Raw genomic sequence first — 20,310 nt, forward strand, 5'->3', positions numbered from 1 at the left:
AACATGCAGTCTTCCAGGTCTCCTCTTGGAGCAATCTGTCGGGTGAAAGATTCATAATCGAACTCAGGGGATCAGCCATCTCATCGGGCTTACTGCCATTGAGAATCTAAAAATTAGCTAGCCGGGTAAACCCTGGTGAATTCGGATGTAACTTTTTCCCACGATCATTTTGATATATTATACATTTTTCCCGACATCGTATGCAAAAGTTAATGCCGTTTTACCTTTTTCTAAGCTTTTTTACAAAAAAAAGTCGAAATTCAAATTTGTTAATTTTTCCTAATAGTAGGTTGTGTACCATACAACAATCTCAACAGATTTTATTTTTTGAATTTTGTATCATTTTCTTTTATATTGTACAGTGCTAAAAAAGGCTATCAACGGGGGGGTGGAGGTGCGCAAGGAGCCAAAAAACCGGAAAATCCTTTAGTCCCGGTTGGTAAAGCGAACCGGGACTAAAGGGTAGACCTTTAGTCCCGGTTGTTAATACGAACCGGGACTATAGGTTTTTGCCCCGGAGGCAGCCTACCACCACCCTTTTAGTCCTGGATTGTACTACCAATAGGCACTAAAGGTTCCAAACGAACCGGGACAAAAGGCTTTCGAGAATGAACCAGGACCAACACCCTCCATTAGTTCCGGTTTATTTTTAAACCGGGACTAGAGCTCCCAGGGTGCTGGACCAAAGGCCTGCTTTCTACTAGTGCCGGTTTAACAGACATGCACATAGTTTAAAAAATTGCGTTGACCATTATTTTGGTTAATAAAATATGAAACATACGTCAAAAAAATTATATGATTGAAAAGATTTTTTGCATACGAATCTAATGATATAGATTTTGTAGACATAAAATTTATATTTTGTTGACCAAATTGATGGTCAAACTTTATCCTAAACTGCGTGCGTGTCTATTAAACCTAGATGGAGGAAGTATGAAAAAGATCAAATTAATAATTGCACAGTATCGTGCAAAGTATAAAAAAGGCCATGAATTAATATGGAAGGAAACACACAAAAACATGAATTATGACTTTGACCAAATTGGCCTGAACAAGATCAGACCTCGGCAAATTCAAACATATATAGTGGAACATTCGACACGGCAACAGGAACACTCACTTTTGGCGTTTGCTCACAAATAATGACATGCCGTCACATACAGCAAATTTGGGCTTGCACGTACTATATACTATTGAAAGACATGACGACACATGAAAAAAATTGCTCTGAAGTCATAGCAAGGCAGACAACAAGGCATGATCACTGAATAAGGAGTCCACTTATTGCCACATCGACAGTTCTCCCAGGTCCAGCAAGCTCACCGGCTCGGCGGTGGAGTGGTACTCAAGGTCTGACGATATCAGGTAGTCATCGTCAAGGATCCGCGGCGCAGTGAATGAGAGACCAGGGAATATGCAGTCTTCGTCCTCTGGCGGTACAATCACATCGGAAGTGCAGAATGGAGAGAACACGCTGCTACCATCGCAGCACGTCTCCTCTTGGAGCAATATGTCGGGCGAAAGATTCATAATCGAACTCAGGGGATCAGCCTTCTCATCGGGCTTACCGCCATTGAGAATCTAAAAATTAGCTAACCGGGTAAACCCTGGTGATTTCGGATGTAACTTTTTCTCGCGATCATTTTGATATATTATGCGTTTTTTTCCGACATCGTATGTAAAAGTTAATGCCGTTTTCACTTTTTCTAAGCTTTTTTTACAAAAAAAATTCGAAATTCAAATAAGTTAATTTTTCCTTATTGTAGGTTGTGTAGCATACAAGAATCTCAATAGATTTTATTTTTTGAATTTTGTATCATCTTCTTTTATATTGTGCAATGCTAAAAAAAAGGCGATCCACGGGGGGTGGAGGTGCGTGGGGAGCCAAAAAACCGGAAAATCCTTTAGTCCCGGTTGGTAAAGCGAACCGGGACTAAAGGGTAGACCTTTAGTCCTGGTTGCTAATACGAACCGGGACTAAAGGTTTTTTCCCTGGAGGCAGCCTGCCACCTCCCTTTTAGTCCTGGATCGTAGTACCAACAGGGACTAAAGGTTCAAACGAAGCGGCACAAAAGGCTTTCGAGAATGAACCGGGACCAATACCCTCCATTAATTCCTTTTAAACCTGGACTATAGCTCCCAGGGGTGCTGGACCAAAGGCCTGTTTTCTACTAGTGTCGGTTTAACAGACACGCACGTAGTTTAAAAAATTACGTTGACCATTATTTTGGTTAGTAAAATATGAAACATACGTCAAAAAAAATCGTTGGAAATACTTTTTGCATACGAATCTAATGATATAGATTTTGTAGACATAAAATTTATATTTTGTTGACCAAATTGATGGTCAAAGTTTTTCTTAAACTGCGTGTGTGCCTATTAAACCTAGATGGAGGAAGTATGAAAAATGATCAAATTAATAATTGCATAGTATCGTGCAAAGTATAAAAAAGGCCGTGAATTTATATGGAAAGAAACACACAAAAACATGAATTACGACTTTGACAAAATTGGCCTGAACAAGATCAGACCTCGGCAAATTCGAACACAGTGGAACATTCGACACGGCAACAGGAACACTCACTTTTCGCGTTTGCTCACAAATAATGACATGTCGTCACATACCAAAAATTTGGGCTTGCACGCACTATATACTATTGAAAGACATGACAACACACGAAAATATTGCGACAAAAATTTGCTCTGAAGTCATAGAAAGGCAGACAACAAGGCCTGATCACTGAAGAAGTAGACCACTTATTGCCACATCGGCAGTTCTCCCAGGTCTAGCAAGCTCACTGGCTCGACAGCGGAGTGGTACTCAAGGTCCGACGATATTAGGTAGTCATCGTCAAGGATCCGTGGCGCAGCGAATGAGAAACCAGGGAACATGCAGTCTTCGTCCTCCGGCGGTACAATCACATCGGTAGTGCAGAATGGAGAGAACACGCCGCTGCCATCGCAGCATGTCTCCTCTTGGAGCAATCTGTCGGGCGAAAGATTCATAATCGAACTCAAGGGATCAACCATCTCATCGGGCTTACCGCTATTGAGAATCTAAAAATTACTAACCGGGTAAACCCTGGTGAATTCGGATGTAACTTTTTCCCACGATCATTTTGATATATTATACGGGTTTTTTTCGACATCGTATGCAAAAGTTAATGCCGTTTTACCTTTTTGTAAGCTTTTTTTGCAATAAAAAGAGTCAAAATTCAAATTTGTTAATTTTTCCTAATACTAGGTTGTGTAGCATACAGGAATCTCAAAAGATTTTATTTCTTGAATTTTTTTATCATTTTATTTTATATTGTACAACGCTAAAAAAGGCGATCCACGGGGGGGGTGTGGAGGTGTTTGGGTAGACCTTTAACCGGGACTAAAGGTTTTTGCCCCGGAGGCAGCCTGCCACCACCCTTTTAGTCCCGGATCGTAGTACCAACCGGGACAAAAGGTTCCAAACGAACCAGGACAAAAGGCTTTCGAGAATGAACCGGGACCAATACCCTCCATTAGTTTCGGTTCGTTTTAAACCGGGACTATAGCTCCCAGGGGTGCTGGACCAAAGGCCTGTTTTCTACTAGTGTCGGTTTAATAGACCCGCACGAAGTTTAAAAAATTGCGTCGACCATTATTTTGGTTAATAAAATATGAAACATATGTCAAAAAGTTATATCATTGGAAAGATTTTTTTCATACGAATCTAATGATATAGATTTTGTAGACATTAAATTTATATTTCGTTGACCAAATTGAAGGTCAAAGTTTATCTTAAACTGCGTGCGTACCTATTAAACCTAGATGGAGGAAGTATGAAAAACGATCAAAGTAATAATTGCATAATATCGAGCAAAGTATAAAAAAGGCCATGAATTAATATGGAAGGAAACACACAAAAACATGAGTTACGACTTTAACCAAATTGGCCTGAACAAGATCAGACCTCGACATATTCGAACATAGTGGAACATTCGACACGGCAACATGAACACTCACTTTTGGTGTTTTCTCACAAATAATGACATGCCATCACATACATAAAATTTGGGCTTGCCCGCAATATATCTTATTGAAAGACATGACGACACACGAAAATATTACGACAAAAATTTGCTCTGAAGTCATAGCAAGGTAGACAACAAGGCCTGATCACTGAAGAAGGAGTCCACTTCTTGCCACATCGGCAGTTCTCCCAGGTCCAGCAAGCTCACCGGCTCGGCGGCGGAGTGGTACTCAAGGTCTGACGATATTAGGTAGTCATCATCAAGGATCCGCGGCGCAGCGAATGAGAGACCAGGGAACATGCATTTTTCATCCTTCGGCGGTACAATCACATCGGCAGTGCAGAATGGAGTGAACACGTTGCTGCCATCGCAGCACGTCTCCTCTTGGAGAAATCTGTCGGGCGAAAGATACATAATAGAACTTAGGGGATCAGCCATCTCATTGGGCTTACCGCCATTGAGAATCTAAAAATTAGCTAACCGGGTAAACCCTGGTGAATTCGGATGTAACTTTTTCCCGCGATCATTTTGATATATTATACGTTTTTCCAACGTCGTATGCAAAAGTTAATGCCGTCTTACCTTTTTCTAAGCTTTTTTTGCAAAAAAAAGTCGAAATTCAAATTTGTTAATTTTTCCTAATAGTAGGTTGTGTAGCATACAAGAATCTCAAAATATTTTATTTTTTGAATTTTTTATCATTTTCTTTTATATTGTACAGTGCTAAAAAAGGCGGTCCACGGGGGTGGAGGTGCGTGGGGAGCCAAAAAACCAGAAAAGGTTCCAAACGAACCGGGACAAAAGGCTTTCGAGAGTGAACCGGGACCAATACCCTCCATTAGTTCCGGTTCGTTTTTAAATTGGACTATAGCTCCCATGGGTGCTGGACCAATGGCCTATTTTCTAGTAGTGTCGGTTTAACAGACACACATGCAGTTTAAAAAATTGTGTTGACCATTATTTTGGTTAATAAAATATGAAACATATGTCAAAAAAATTATATCATCGGAAAGATTTTTTGCATACGAATCTAATGAAATAGACTTTGTTGACATAAAATTTATATTTTGTTGACCAAATTGATGGTCAAAGTTTATCTTAAATTGCGTGCGTTCCTATTAAACCTAGAGGGAGGAAGTATGAAAAATGATCAAAGTAATAATTTTATAATATCGTGCAAAGTATAAAAAAGGCCATGAATTAATATGGAAGGAAACACACAAAAACATGAATTACGACTTTGACCAAATTGGCCTGAACAAGATCAGACCTCGACAAATTCGAACATAGTGAAACATTCGACACGGCAACATGAACACTCACTTTTGGCGTTTTCTCACAAATAAATGCTTGATCCGACGTCGTTTGAGGAACGCTTTGGGGGACGCGGCTTCACCTCTCTGGTTATTACATTCCAGGACAGATGGTCCATGACATTCATGTTGATTTTGGAGGAAAGGGATCTTATGGATGTGTTGTTAGGAGTGATGATGATCATGGAAGGTGTTTGCGTAGAAGGGGAGACTACCAAGAACTTGCGTAGCTTGCATTAAGAAATTGGAACGTGGATTGTCAAAGAATTGTCTACAAATGCTTTTATGATAGTTTTCTCAAGAAAAAGATGATGCGAGGCAGAGAGGGTTAATCCGATTCAAGAAAGGGTTTAGCATACCAAATTTTCCAAGTTTGCTAAAATTAGAGTAATGCAAAAAAATATCACCTTTACACATGAGCAGTTTCCTTCCGGCTCTGGTACGGTTCAACCGAAGCTTTCACCGGTCTGGTGGTCTAGAACTAACCCACTTCCACTGTCGGTCGGTACAGTGTCGGACACGAGCTAGCATGTTGTGGGTGCGGGCGTGCGGCGCAAGGAAGGGAAGATGGGATGCGGGGCGATGACTGGTGGGGTGCGTGGAAGCGGTGGTAGTCGTCGTGTGGGGAAAAGATAGGATTGCTAGGTGGGATTTTTTTGTTAGAGATATTTAGATATGATACGTGGGATCTAGGTCACCTAAGCAAATTACTCATATTTATGCAACCTCAGGACTAACAAATGGGACCCGCTTCATGTCAGTTTTAATCAACCCGCTTTTAGTGTTAAAAAAACTAAGAAAACATCTTAGATTTTGTGTCCCAAAAACGTAAACTGGTATGTATATGTCCCTAATTTGACTAGTAAACTGGTGGTTCTACGCTAATACTCCATTTAAATTCATATATAAACCACAGACTAAAAAATTGCAATAAAGTTACATGATTCCATGAGTGGAAGTAAATTTGGGTACAACTTTAGGTGCTAGCTATTTACTAGTAATATCAGAAAGAAAAAAAGAACTTGCACATCAGTTCGAATAAATCGCGTGACCCAATCAAATCATATAAATAGGCATATACACACATGATCTTAGGATGATGCATAAGGTTGCAAGAGAATTTTGCCATCTCGTCTCTACTCACTTGTCTTGCCGATGAAATAAGCAATCAATGCGCGGAAGTGTAGCAAAGTTGAAATTCAGCAAGAAACCTAGGGCGTGTTTGGTAGCCTGCAGCGATTTCTTGCACCACTGGCGTAGTGGGCAGAAGCCTCTTGCGCGTCTGAGACGGACCATGAGCCAGAAAAGCCACTTTGTTTGGTGGCCTGCGTAGAATTTTTTTCAGCCCCATGGAGATTTGGGTCCTGCCCGTTTGGTAGGTCGATTTTCAGCCCTAGTGTAGCAGTCCAGAACTGCGCCCCTGTTGTTTGGTTGCAACCCAAAATCCGCTTTTGGTTACCTCTTCCCTTCAGTGGCGTGGTTACTAGTGATCAACCGCACAAGCAAGAACACAATAATGCAAGCACAAACAAACTTACCACTGATCATAGACGACACAAGTTCACGACACACCATTGTTCAGACACGATCATAGTTCATGACACACTAGACACGATCATAGTTCAGGATACGACACGAACAACAACTAGACACGACATGGTAGCAGCAACACAGTACCAGGTAAGCTTCAGACATGATTTTCGAAGACAACACACATGGTGGCATCGCCATGGTACGGGCACCTGCTCATCACCTCAGTGCATGTGTGGTCTAAGATGACCACACTGTACTCGAATGAGGACACCTTCTTGAAGGTGAGGAACTGACCTACCTTGAGTTGATGGGCGATGTATGCGTCGTCGCCTTCTCTCATCGTAGTCATCCTCCAGTTGCAGCCAGTGTTGGTGCGGAGATGATGTTAGAAGGGATTTCTCCGAACCACTTGATGAAATCTTGAGAGATCAGGAACCGACCGAAGGTTGGCCTGAAGACGATGCGTAGGAACTGGTCCGGCCCTACCTCATCCTTGAAGTGGCCGACATTAGCCACCCTTCTCTTCTTCGATGGTCCCTCGTCGGTGGTCTCAGTAGGTGACCCAAGCTTGAGCTTCTCAGTCTGCCACAACAACACATGCCATTAGAGATGTGCCTGCTCACAAGTATAGATGAAAATGAACACTAAAAACATTAGTGATGCCTCATACATTGGCTCACACGATAGCTCAAGGGACTGCCCTCAAACTAAGTCTAGTGTGTAATTAATGTCACACACATGACTAAGTTTGAGGGCAGCACCCTGCCTTCTGTTGTGCTTTTGTTAAATTACATGCCAATGCAGAAGTAAAGGAGCACACAAGACCTCATACATTGGCTCACACGGCAGGCATAGGGAGTGGCCACAAACTAAGTTTAGTGTGCAACGACCATGGCACACATGACTAAATTTGAGGCCACCACCTAGTCTTCTATTGTGCCTTTGTTGAATCATTGGCCAATGCAGTAGACAAACATAAGAGAGGCATCATATATAGGGTCACACGGCAGACAAAGGGATTGTCCGCAAACTAAGTCTAGTGTGCAAGTAATATGGCACACATGACTAAGTTTGAGGGCAGCACCCTGCCCTTCCGTTGTGCCATATTGTTGAATCATTGAACAATGCACTAGACAAACCAAAAGGATGCCTCATATATTGGATCACACGTCAGGCAGAGGAACTGTCCACAAACTAAGTCTAGTGTGCAACGAATATGGCACACATGACTTAGTTTGAGGGCAGCACCTTGCCTTCCGTTGTGCCATTGTTCAATCATTGGCCAGTGCAGAACTGAAGAAGCAGAAACATGCAAAACAAGGTACCATAGGCCTCATATTATAAGGACATATGGAGGAGATGTTTGATCAAAAACAATTGGCATGGTCATATTCAGTCATGCCATAGGTTCTGATCAATCATCTTCTCATAGTTTATAATTATCGTCCTAGTTCAATCAAAAACAACACAATTAGCATTTAAAATTGAGCATATTACGAGTGGTACTTAGGGCACATTACAAATTGTACTTAGGATGCATTGCAAATTCTCCCTAGATCAACCTTTCACATGATCTCCTACAATACATCTACAACACATTCAGCACTCATCACAAATAGCCCTGATCCACTTGAGCTTATATTTGATTGCAAAGTTCACTTGGAGCAGATCGTATATGTCATACTCTAGCTTTCTCTTTTCAGCCTCCAAAGCCTTTCTTTCTGCCTCCCATTCCTGTTTCTTAGCCCTCATCACTTGTGCTTGTGTTATGTGCAGATTGTTGAGCAGAGCAACTTCGGTCTTCATCTCCTATCAGGCTACCACACCTTGAAACCATCTATCCGAACTTTATCCTAATGGAAACCCTTGCATATCTAATATGCATGTCATTGCAAATGCCCAAGCATGGCCTGTTCTGGCACAACGAGTACTAAGGTAAGAAGAAGATGTTGTTACCGCCATTGTTCCGATCGAGGACGAGGCCGAGTTCGTGGCTGAACTTGAGATGCCGATGAAGACCGCGGTGCAGCTTGCGGCCGATGTCGCAGTGCTTCTCGTCGTCGTCTCCTCCTCTGGTACCGGTGCTCCTCCTTGCGGTGGTGCAGCGGATTGGTTGGCGGGTGGGGAACCGCCTGGTGAGACGAAGGAGAGGGGCGGTGAGGCTAGTTATAGCGCATGTTCCCGAAGGGACGCGGCATTTCCATCTCCCTTCCCCACGCGTGCAACCTTCTCGCGACAACGGGCCTAGCTCCACAGAAAGTGCCATTCCGGGCGTTCCTCTAGGGCCTATCCTGGGGGTGCTTTAAAACCAGGTTCGTGCAACAACACGGCAGCCTGCAGGCAATCAAACGGCCCGTTTCACTTCTCAACCCATGCAAAAAAGACCTCTGCAGGCTATCAAACGCGCCCCTAATATCGCGCGGGCAACCATTTTCCTATGGGCGCGTTTGGTAGCCTGCATCAATTTGCTGCACCACTGGCGCAGTGGGAAGAAGGCCCCTGCGCGTCGCAGACGGGCCATGGGCCAGAAAAGTCACGTTGTTTGGTGGCTTGCACATAGTTTTTTGGCCCCATGGAGATTTGGGCTCTGCCCATTTGGTGGTTCGGTTTTTAGGCCTAGTAGCAGCCCAGAACGGCGCCCCTCTTGTTTGGTTGCAACCCAAAATCCGCTTCTGCTTACCACTTCCCTTCAGTTGTGAGGTTACCAGGGATCAACATCACAAGCAAGAACACAATCACAGTTCATGCAAACTTAGCACTGATCATTGACGACACAAGTTGACGACACACCATTGTTCACACACGGCCATAGTTCAAGAACCATCAGAGACAATCATAGTTCAACACACGACACGAACAACAACTGGACACGACATGGTAGCACCGACATAGAACCAGGTAAGTTTTAGACATGATTTTCGAAGACAACACACCTGGTGGCATCGCCATGGTACATGCACCTACTCATCACCTCAGTGCAGGTGTGGTCGAAGATGACCACACTGCACTCGAAGGAGGAAACCTTCTTGAAGATGAGGAACAAGCCTACCTTGAGTTGATGGGCGAAGGCGATTTCTCCGAACTACCTGAAGAAATCTTGAGGGATCAGGAGCCGGCTGAAGGTGGGCTTGAAGACGATGCACAGGAACTGGTCCGGCCCTACGTCTTCGTGGAAGTGGTCGACGTTAGCCGCCCTTCGCTTCTTTGACGGCTCCTCGTCGGGGGTCTTAGTAGGTGACCCAAGCTTGAGCTTCTCAGTCTGCCAGAAGAACACATGGCATTAGAGGTGTGCCTGCTCACAAGTATATAGATGAAAACGAACATTAAAAACATAAGTGAGGCCTCATACATTGGCTCACACGGCAGCTCAAGGGTCTGCCCTCAATCTAAGTCAAGTGTGTAAGTAATGATACATACACGACTAAGTTTGAGGGCAACACCTTGCCTTCCAGTGTGCCATTGTTCAATCATTGGCCAATGCACTAGACAAACAAAATGAGGCCTCATATCTAGGATCACACGGCAGGAAAATGGACTGTCCGCAAACTAAGTCTAGTGTGCAAGTAATATGGCACATAAGACTAAGTTTGAGGGTCACACCCTGCCTTCCAGTGTGCCATTGTTCAATCATTGGCCAATGCACTAGACATAGCAAAATGAGGCCTCATATATTGGATCACACAGCAGGCAGTGAGACTGTCCACAAACTAAGTCAGGCACACATGACTTAGTTTGAGGGCAGCACCATGCCTTTCGTTGTGCCATAGTTGAATGATTGGCCATTGCAGAACTGAAGAAGTACAAACATGGAAAGCAAGGTAGCATATGCCTCATACTATGAGGGCATATGGAGGAAATGTTTGATCAGAACCAATGGCATGGTCCTGTTCAGTCATGCCATAGGTTCTGATCAATCATCTCCTCACAGTATGATCCCCAGTTATAATCATCAGCCTAGTTAAATCGGAAACAACACAATCTAGAACACATTCAAGTCCCCCCACTCCTCTTAATCTTCAGCACAAAAATCAGAACATGCTAAACCTCAGCACAAAAAAACCCTTACCCTCTTTGCATGCACAGTAAAATCTGACAGTTTCAATCCACGGTCCGATCTAGGAATGATCTACCGTGATTGGAGATTAGAGTAACAGATCTAAGCAAATCGAGACCATGAATAGCAAGAACTGGATAAGAACAGCAAGCAATGGCGAGAAACACCTTGCAAACATCAATCCGGACCCTATCCTAATGGAAACCCTATCAGATCTAATGTGCATGTCGTCGCAAATGCCAGAGCATGGCCTGTTCTGGCACTACGAGTAAGAGGGTGAGAAGAAGAGGTCGTTACTGCCATTGTTCCAGCCGAGGAGGAGGTTGAGTTCGCGGCCGAACTCGAGATGCCGATGAATACTACCGAGCAGGTTGAGGCTGATGCCGCGGTGCTTCTCGCCGATGTCTCCTCCTCCGGTATCGGTGCTCCTCCTTGTGGCGGTCCGATGGATTGGTCGGCGGGAGGGGAACTGCCTGGTGATGTGACAGTTTGGGGGGGGGGGCTGAGAGTGCGGTCACGAGTGAGAGGAAGGAGAGGGGAGCGGTGAAGTTAATTATGGCGCGTGTTTCCGAAGGGACGCCGCGTTTCCGTCTCCCTTCCCCACGCGTGCAACCTTCTAGCCACAACGGGTCTGGCTCCAGCTGACATTTCGGGCGTTCCTCGAGGGCTGTCCCGGGGGTGCTTTAAAACCCGGTTCATGCAAGAACGCGGCGGGCTGCAGGCAACCAAATGGCCCATTCCACGTCACAGCCCATGCAAAAAAGCCCTCTGCAGGCGCACATTGAGGTTTTTCTCCGATTCAACATCGTACTACAAATCAAAATTCAATCTTTTGTACGCGGCCACAGTTCTTCTTTTCTCCCCGTAGCGTAAGTGTAAGCGCGGCAATTTGACTTCTAAACCGGTGGTTCTACGCTAATAACTCCATTTAACTTCATATATAAACCAGAGACTAAAAACTTGCAATAAAGTTACATGATTCGATAAGTGCAAGTAAACTTAGGTAAAACTTTAGATGATTGCTATTTACTAGCAATTTAAATAAAAAAGGAACTTGGAAATCGGTTCAAATAAATTGCGACCCAATCAAATCATATGAATAGACATATACACATGCACGATCTTAGGATGATGCATAAGTTTGGGAGAGAATTTTTCCATGGTACGTACGTACATACCGTTGTATCTTTCCGAAGAAATAAGCAATCAGCAATGAGCGGAAGTGTAGCAAAGTTGAAATTCAGCATCGTGTACAACCATTTACGTTTTTCTCCGCTTTAGCATCGTACTACGAATCCAAATTTAAGCTTTTGTGGCCACAATTCTTATCTTCTCCTACGTACCGTAAGCCCGGCCGTGCGCGCCGATAATTTCCAGGGTCATTGCAGGATGAGAGGTTGGGGTTAGCCGTGTACGATGGAGAACCAATGTAGTATAAATACCAGCTCCTCGACCGAGCAAGCATCACAACACACACACACACACACACACACACACACACACACACACACACACACACACACACACACACACACACACACAGCCAATATGGTGGGTGTGGCCTGGGTCTGGATGGTGGTGGCCGCGGCGGCGGTGGCCTCGTCGTGGGCGCTGCGGCGGTTCGTGTGGAGGCCGCGTGCCATGGCGAGGATGTTCCGCGCGCAGGGCGTGCGCGGGCAGGAGTACCGGTTCCTGCTGGGCAACATGGTCGAGATGAAGCGTCTCATGGCAGAGGCCGCCGGGCTGGTGCTGGACGCCGGCTGCCACGACTACGGCGCCATGGTGCAGCCCTACTACCGCAAATGGATGGGCCTCTACGGGCGGACGTTCGTGTCATGGTTCGGGGAGAAGCCGGCGCTGTTCATGGGCGACGTGAGCATGGTGAAGCAGGTCTACTCCGACCGGACGGGGCTGTTCCCCAAGGAGTCCTGGAGCGACAACTTCACGCGAGGCCTCGGCAAGGGGATGTTGCTCATCGACGGCGACGAGTGGAAGCGCCACCGGAAGGTCATCAACCCAGTCTTCAGCATTGACATGCTCAAGGTAATTTATATGGGATATAGTAAAAGCCTGCGTGAGATCGACTCACCTGACCTACAACATGCCTCCCTTTGAGCACTAATTTGTTTGGCTAAATTACAGACGTTGGCTGTCACCGTCTCAGACTGTGTTGGGCCGATGCTGTTGGACTGGGAAGCAGAGTTAGAGAAGGGCAATGGCCAAGTGGAGATTGAGATTAGCCACCACTTCGATGAGGTTGCAACCGATGTGATCTCGCATGTGGTGTTTGGGAGAAGCCACAGAGAGGCCAAGGAAGCATACCTTGTGCAGAAGAATCTCCAGTCTTTGATCTTCTCAAGTGTATTCAACGACCTTTTGAGCCATATCCCAGGACTACGGTACATATGTAGCTTCTTATTTATTCTATCCACCTTTCTAATTCTAGGTTGATCAAGAATTAAGTTATTTCTAGGTTAAACTTAAGTATAGGTAGATCTGCATCGTGATCTGTGAACATGAAAATTGCACACGTGTGTGTAACTGGACATGGGTATGATTTTTCACATCCTTTCCAAGTTACACAAGAATTACACGTGAAATTCGATGGCCGAGAATTAAGTTAATTCTAGGTCGACCGAGAACTAGCCACGTACATTGCTCTACTCATCCATGCTCGTAATAAAAAAAATTCATACCTCCAAGTTGATCAATACGATTTTTTTTTTAAATGGATCAGGAACCTTCCAACCAAAAGCAACCTGAAGATGTGGAAGCTCGAGAAAGAGGTGAAGAGCATCCTCATCAACATCATCGAAAGTCGCCTCGCCACCAAGGATATCACAGGCTACGGGGAAGACATGCTTGGGGTAATGCTGGAGACATGCACACCGGATCAGGTGCAAAACCCGCTCATGAGCATGGAAGAGATCATGGAAGAGTGCAAAACCTTCTACATCGCCGGGCACGAGACCACCTCACTCCTGCTCACCTGGGCCGTGTTCCTGCTGAGCACACACCAGGAGTGGCAAGAGAAGCTCAGGGAGGAGGTGGAAAGAGAGTGTGGCAAGGAAATTCCCACTAGCCATGTGCTTAGCAAGCTCAAGTTGGTCAACATGTTCATCTTGGAAACACTCAGGTTATATTCCCCCGCCATGATCATCCAGAGGAAAGCTGGCTCAGATCTCGAGCTCGGTGGCATCAAGGTGACGAAAGACACGATCTTGACGACCCAGATCAATACGATACACACCGACAAAGATCTATGGGGTGATGATGTCTACGAATTCAAGCCTATGAGGTTTGAGAATGGGGTGGTGAGGGCCGCCAAGCACCCCAATGCGTTCATGGCCTTCTCCATTGGGCCGAGGGCTTGCATCGGGCAGAACTTTACGATGATCCAGGCCAAGGTCGTGTTGGCGATTATACTGCAGAGGTTCTCGTTCTCTCTATCTCCAAAGTACGTCCATGCACCCAAGGATTTGTTCACGTTAAAGCCCAGAACCGGGATGCATGTGGTTCTCAAGACCATATAGGTCTAGAGCTCGCTATCCTATATCGAGAAAGAGTATATTTCTCTACCATGCTTCATCCGTTGTCGGTTCGTCCTTTGGTGTTCACATATTTCATCATCTTGATTGTAATAAATAACAAGTGTTTTCGTGTCTGGAGTTCTGTGGCCATAATTCCACTACCACATGGATTAAAAAACGCCAAATAGGACTAGCCTCTCGCAGGCACATTTATAAGAAGTAATGAGAAACTCGGTTGATATTCAACGAGACGAGGCGTCAAACCGCCTGGCTAGGACAGCATCCCTTGCTACAACATGTACTCAAACTTGATAAAGCGCTGATACTAAATAACAAAGCAAAAAAAAAATCATCGTACTTTACAAGACATGTTAGTGTTAATGCATATGTGTGCACACATATTGCTTCTGTTAGTTGGCCTTGTGAAGACTATCACGGACCCATCTGACACGATGCACCAAGAACATGGGTGCTTCAAATGTGAACTTTCTAAGGCACTATCTACAGTTAATGCCTCAAATATAAATAATATTGCAACCAAATTTCCATGTTCACAACAATATTGCACATTAATTAATATTATAGTGATCATTCCTTAGGAAAGTGATTTACAATGACAGCAGAATGATCAATGAATTACAATGACAACAATTAAAAGGAATTATCTCTATCTTGTGTAACTATGACAACAATGAATCAACAGATTTTCAAACACGGGCACATGTGGTCTGATCGATCTGCCAAACATTCAAGCAGGAGAGGCTAAAAACATCCATGCAATATATTTTTAGGTTAACGATCAATGTTGTACAATAATATTTACAATGTATAGATATATAAAGTACAGAACACATGTATATTTTGTGACAGTATTTACAGACACATAAAAACTATATATGAAGAATATGCTTGTATTTATTCAGTCTTTGTATATGTGTATGTGGTTGTGGAATTTGACTTATTACTACTCAGTAGGGTACGAGGGCTCCATGGCAAGGCCACACATGCCCCTCTTGTCTGAAATGTCCTTCTCCATTCTTAAGTATCCATTTTCTCCCCATGTTGTGCCCCACGAATTTTTCAATAGCCAATATTTTGTGCCATCGTTGGCTTGCCCGTAACCAATAGCAGCAATCCCATGGTCTAGATCGGTACCACAAGAGCCGGTCATCACTCCACCTTTATAGAATTGGAATGTCATATCTCCTCCGTCCACGGCAACTGAGACAGGTTGGTTTGCGACAGCTGCCATGAGGGCAGCCTCGTTATTGGTTGGCACATCCTCGTAGCTCTTGATGATGGCAGCACTCTTGGATCTGCTGCTGCACTTGCCATCTTCTGCCGTATATGGGTAGCTAGACTCGGTAGTAAGGCCACCATTCGAAATGATGAACTTGAATGCATCATCCATGAGTCCGCCTTCACAACCCTGATCTGTGCCGTGGACATCACAGTCTACAAGCTCTTGCTCCGACAGAGAAATAAGCTTGCCAGTTTTCAGCTTGACAATGCCCTCTGTTGCTGCAACAGCAGAAAATGCCCAACAACAGCCTACAGAAGATTGCGGTGTGATACATATCATTATACACTGTCATCACACATACTAGATCGACAATATATGCTGTATATTGGTAATACCCTAAATATTCTTACCACATTGGCCTTGATTCTTGATAGGAGTGACCGCGCCCTTTGTCCTCCAATCCACTGTCGTCGGAAGTGCGTCGAAGCTAACATTCTCATACCTGAACCCGGTAGGAGCCCTCTCCAAGCCCGATTTGTACCCCTTGTTGGCCTTTGTCGCCTTGAACTCCACGTTGGTGATGTCAGCGAACTGATTGACGCCGAGATGGAACTTGCGGCTCCCGGCGTTGAATGACTTGATGAACTCGACATTGGCCTTGAACACCTCAAACCGCCGTGCCTTCTCTGTAGCGTCCTTGTACACACGGCCGTACTGCACCATCCAGCTCTCGTGCCTCGCCTCCATCGACAAGTCATCGCTCAGCTCGCGAGCGGCTAGGACCGAGCTGCAGAAGCAGAGGCATCCGAGGAGGGCAAGGATCAGAGGTTTTGAAATGGCCATGTTGGATGTTTTGTGTGTGCAGTCTGCTCTGCTTTGATCTAGTGATCGGAGCTTGGTGGCATTTATAGTTGCACCAATGCATTCAATTCAAGCATTGAGGTACGGTGCTTGCACGAAGTTGCACCTGCGTGGCTGTGAAGTACATCCGGCAATATAAATTTTTGCACTTGGCGTACGCTTGGGGCTCACGCAGTCCATATACAAAAAAAAAGAAGATTAATACGTCAAGCCATTTTTTGGATTCAGAATTAAATAACTGAATCATCTACTAGGTAATCTTTTTTTAGTATGGTGGTCTTCTCTGGGTAGTTGTGTTGTTGTCTGTGTCATTATCGTCAACTTATTCGGTCTGGCATCATACCAAGACGATTTGTTAAGTGTGTTAGAATTTACAGAGGACATCCGTATGCCACGCTAGAGAGATGGCGGCAGTGGCAAATACCATCAAGTAAAATCACACCAATTTGACACAAATATTTCTATTCCTCGCTATGATTTATTCCGCAGCAACTCAAGGGTAATTACGCGGTAACAGGTAATGAAACAGTACGTGGACACAAGAAGAGTGTGGACTGGAAACTGCAGTATTCTGCTCAGTAAGCATATCTTGGGTGTTTTTCCCGCCTTCTGCAGTAGTATATTTTTACACAGGACCAAAGTTACACCACGTAGCTGGTAACTGCGCTTGGACAAAAAAAGATACCCACCTAACATAATTACATTTTACATGGAACAAGTATACACATCTAAGTACTTGTACTTAGGACATATTTTTGGTGCTGGACCGCACTGCAGTGCTGCAGAAATCAAGTACTGATGGATCACTTCACTTCCCTCCTCTTCCTGCTCCATGAGACAATCTTACAGCGGAACACAAAGGGATTCCTGATCCAACAATCAACAGTTACCATGTATGACTCAGCATTTCCAACAAGGCCAGTTTTTCTCACCTTATATACTTCATCGTGATGGAACTTCATAACGAAACCTTCCAGCACTTCTTGGATGGGGTGGATAAAATTGGCGAGTAAATACCGGAAAGAATTACTTTAAGAAAGTTTTGTTATCATCTTCGTCTGTATCTAACTCAAGCCCCTCGGCAGCTAGAAGTCTGCTGATTTCATTATTCTTGTCTTCCTCTTCTCTCTTGCGCATAAGGTCTCTCTTCCGTAGTACAAGGGTATGTCTTTTTAGAGTTGTGTTGTAAAATTCCATGGATATCTTCCTTTCCTTGGCAATTAATCTTCTTTCCTCCTCTGGGTCAACCTAGACCAAGTAGAAAAAATACACCATAGTACATGTGATTCGAATAAAAAGCATGATGATAGCATGATGTGCATGATAGAACGAAGTTGGCTTATTTTTACCTTTGACCTAGAGAGACGCCGTGCCCGTAGCGTCAATTCTCGTTGCTGTTGCTCAGCCCAAGCAGCTACCGCCATGTCACCACGTTTATCAAAAGCTTTTCGCTTTTTCATCACCCACTCCATCCATGCCTGAGAAGCCTGATTAATGGAAAATATATTTTCACTGTTACATGAATACCTCTTTTAAGCAGACATTGCTCTACAATGCACCTCGGCGCTCTAATTTCAAAGTATCAGTGACAAAAGAACTTTTAATCTTTCATTGTGTTCTCTCAGTTACACATAAGAAAGTGGGATGTTATTGTTTCAAGATGATACATGGGAAGGCCCATTTATGATGAAACTTTTATTGATATCCAGTGGTTGTTGCTGAGTGCCACTATTGTTGGTCCAGTTCAGCAGTAATACATCTGAGGATAACCCACACTTCAAGGTAGTACAGGCTTCAAGGTAGTACAGGTTAGCTCACAAGGATGGAGGGATGTTAGCTTTAACTAAATCACTTTTTTCAGACTCATCAAATTGGTCAGTAAAAGAGCGCTGTGTAATTCAAATTGTGTGGTTAAGAATGATAGACCTTCATGAAGTTAAGAAAAGTAGCAAAAAGGAATTTAACAAGCATGCAACTTTCTGTCATGTACAATTAAATCATAAGATAAGTAAAATAGTTAACCATGGAAATACAGACCTTCATTGGATTCACATAATGCTCTTTATCATACGCTTTCCTCCTTTCATCATCAATCAACAGCTCATATGCTGCTTGGATTTTGATGAAACGGGCTTCAGCAGTCTCTCCTTCCTCGAGGGTGCCCTTACCATCATAAACTTTGAGAGAACAGAACAATCAGATCGACTAAAATCAACTTATTTATTTGGTCATGCATGTAAAATAGCATCAATCCACCAAAAATAGTGTATCCTATATTCAAACAGCAACAATGTATTGTAAGCTACAGGTGAACCACCAGCCTATCACAACTTCGCTTTATGTAGTTTGTTGCATATTTCCCAGTCAGAAGACAAAGACCTATGAACTGAGAAATGAGACTGTTGGTCAACCACAAGATCTGGAGCTCTACTATACTACCGACACAGATTCTTTGCAAAACATGCTTTTAAGACAAACAAAACCGTCTTTTACATGCTTCCAGACTTTCTTAAACTTGATATGTAGCGAAACAGAAATCCTCCATGGAAAACGATTTCGCAAGTACATACTGCAATAGATGTCTTACGACTGAATCCACAGCATTCAAACAAATAATTCAACTTATCCGAGTGAATACTGCGATGTAACAAATAGTCATCGACGGGCACCTATGTTGAAGCTTACACTGTGTGGCAGACAAAAACTCATTCACAAACAAACATATGCACACATTGTAAAAAAATCCATACAGTCGCATTTTTTTACTTAATAACACAACAAATACAAAGTCTGAATAGTAAGGAAGCATGAATTAACAAACATCATATTTGTAGGCGACTATAAATAAATTGTAAGTAAGGAAATAGCAGTTAACTAATTAATATGCAGAACACACTGAATAGAGCTGAATGATGAAGAAACATAAAGGTGAAGGAGCAGACCATCAGGGTGATAGAACTTGGCCAATCTCCTGTATGCCGTCTTTATGGTGTCCTCTTCAGCATCCCTCTCCAGCTCTTCGAGGTACATGAAAAAACATTAGTTTCACTGTTAATTGTGCGCCCACTTAACCCATCTCACAAAGGCATCCACAATTTTGGAACCTACCACATAACTACCACAACAGCAAACGCCTCAGACCGATCGAAATCTAGCCGCCACTTCCCAAATTTTGAAGAATTGATGCTCACTTATCAATAGTATCAAAGAAATTGACAGGGGAATTTGATTTAACAAAGCAAAATCTGAGATGGCAAACGATAATCCCAAATACGTGCACTTGTCTCGCTAGCAGAGGACATAGCTTGGTCGCGTACCGAGCGTCTCGTACGGCGACTTCTCCGAATCCCAGCTCGCCGCGCGCGTGGACGCCCTCCTCCGCACGCTCCCCGCCGCCCTCGCGACCTCGTCGAGCACGGACACGGATGACGCCTTGGACGGGGCGCGGAAGCCCCCTGCGAGCCGCGGCGCGAACCCGAGCCGCCTGGCGCCTCGGCCGGCGGCGGTGGACGAGGAGTAGTAGGTGTGGAGGAGGGTGGAGATGGATCGGAGGCTGCTCATCGCCGGCGACCCGCACTGGGCTTTAGGGTTAGAGCGTGGAGGGGGGGAGGAGGCGAGCCGGAGCTCGGAGCGGCGCGCGGTTGTGTTGTGTGGTGGAATGGAGGGAACGCCTCCCGATAGTCACACGTGGATCACTTCTCTTCTCAATAAATTTACAGTACATTTTTCTGTTACGTGTATATATATGTATAATATAACATTGAATAGCGTA

At 44.3% G+C, this 20,310-nt stretch overlaps 3 protein-coding genes across 6 annotated transcripts; 1 reads left to right on the top strand and 2 right to left on the bottom strand.

Moving 5' to 3' along the window:
* The first annotated feature begins 12,461 nt into the window (after positions 1–12,461).
* Positions 12,462–14,437, top strand: LOC124669619 (cytochrome P450 709B2-like). The gene is made up of 3 exons (XM_047206202.1): positions 12,462–12,947; positions 13,047–13,303; positions 13,642–14,437. Exons 1-3 carry the CDS (start codon positions 12,477–12,479, stop codon positions 14,435–14,437), a joined length of 1,524 nt encoding a protein of 507 aa, XP_047062158.1. The 5' UTR covers positions 12,462–12,476.
* A 961-nt stretch (positions 14,438–15,398) lies between these two features.
* LOC124669782 (senescence-specific cysteine protease SAG39-like) lies at positions 15,399–16,520 on the bottom strand. Its single transcript, XM_047206324.1, has 2 exons — positions 16,088–16,520; positions 15,399–15,985 (listed from the first exon to the last, which is right to left on the bottom strand). Exons 1-2 carry the CDS (start codon positions 16,518–16,520, stop codon positions 15,399–15,401), a joined length of 1,020 nt encoding a protein of 339 aa, XP_047062280.1.
* A 566-nt stretch (positions 16,521–17,086) lies between these two features.
* Positions 17,087–20,121, bottom strand: LOC124673706 (uncharacterized J domain-containing protein C4H3.01). 4 transcript variants are annotated; one of them, XR_006992787.1, is made up of 6 exons: positions 19,856–20,121; positions 19,481–19,555; positions 18,576–18,715; positions 17,888–18,025; positions 17,472–17,786; positions 17,087–17,388 (listed from the first exon to the last, which is right to left on the bottom strand). XR_006992787.1 is itself a non-coding variant. In XM_047209739.1 (5 exons), the coding sequence occupies exons 1-5, from the start codon at positions 20,097–20,099 to the stop codon at positions 17,565–17,567; spliced, it is 819 nt and encodes a 272-aa protein (XP_047065695.1). In that variant the 5' UTR covers positions 20,100–20,120; the 3' UTR covers positions 17,087–17,564. The 4 variants fall into 4 exon arrangements, 1 of the variants encoding a protein (XP_047065695.1); XR_006992789.1 differs by having other exon boundaries at positions 17,087–17,363; positions 17,471–17,786; XR_006992788.1 differs by having other exon boundaries at positions 17,087–17,405; positions 17,471–17,786.
* Between the last annotated feature and the right edge of the window lie 189 nt (positions 20,122–20,310).

Source organism: Lolium rigidum, chromosome 7 (genome assembly GCF_022539505.1).
Source record: "Lolium rigidum isolate FL_2022 chromosome 7, APGP_CSIRO_Lrig_0.1, whole genome shotgun sequence".
Taxonomy (NCBI): Eukaryota; Viridiplantae; Streptophyta; class Magnoliopsida; order Poales; family Poaceae; genus Lolium; species Lolium rigidum.

What these genes read in the sequence shown, in the direction of transcription:
- LOC124669619 (XM_047206202.1), top strand. Translation starts at nt 12,477, where the DNA reads ATGGTGGTGGCCGCGGCGGCGGTGGCCTCGTCGTGGGCGCTGCGGCGG. An exon ending in TCAGCATTGACATGCTCAAG is followed by an intron (nt 12,948 to 13,046) that starts GTAATTTATATG and finishes GCTAAATTACAG; the next exon opens with ACGTTGGCTGTCACCGTCTC. An exon ending in AGCCATATCCCAGGACTACG is followed by an intron (nt 13,304 to 13,641) that starts GTACATATGTAG and finishes TAAATGGATCAG; the next exon opens with GAACCTTCCAACCAAAAGCA.
- LOC124669782 (XM_047206324.1), bottom strand. Translation starts at nt 16,520, where the DNA reads ATGGCCATTTCAAAACCTCTGATCCTTGCCCTCCTCGGATGCCTCTGC. An exon ending in CAAGAATCAAGGCCAATGTG is followed by an intron (nt 15,986 to 16,087) that starts GTAAGAATATTT and finishes AATCTTCTGTAG; the next exon opens with GCTGTTGTTGGGCATTTTCT.
- LOC124673706 (XM_047209739.1), bottom strand. Translation starts at nt 20,099, where the DNA reads ATGAGCAGCCTCCGATCCATCTCCACCCTCCTCCACACCTACTACTCC. An exon ending in CAAGTTCTATCACCCTGATG is followed by an intron (nt 18,716 to 19,480) that starts GTCTGCTCCTTC and finishes GTTCTCTCAAAG; the next exon opens with TTTATGATGGTAAGGGCACC. An exon ending in ATTATGTGAATCCAATGAAG is followed by an intron (nt 18,026 to 18,575) that starts GTCTGTATTTCC and finishes TCCATTAATCAG; the next exon opens with GCTTCTCAGGCATGGATGGA.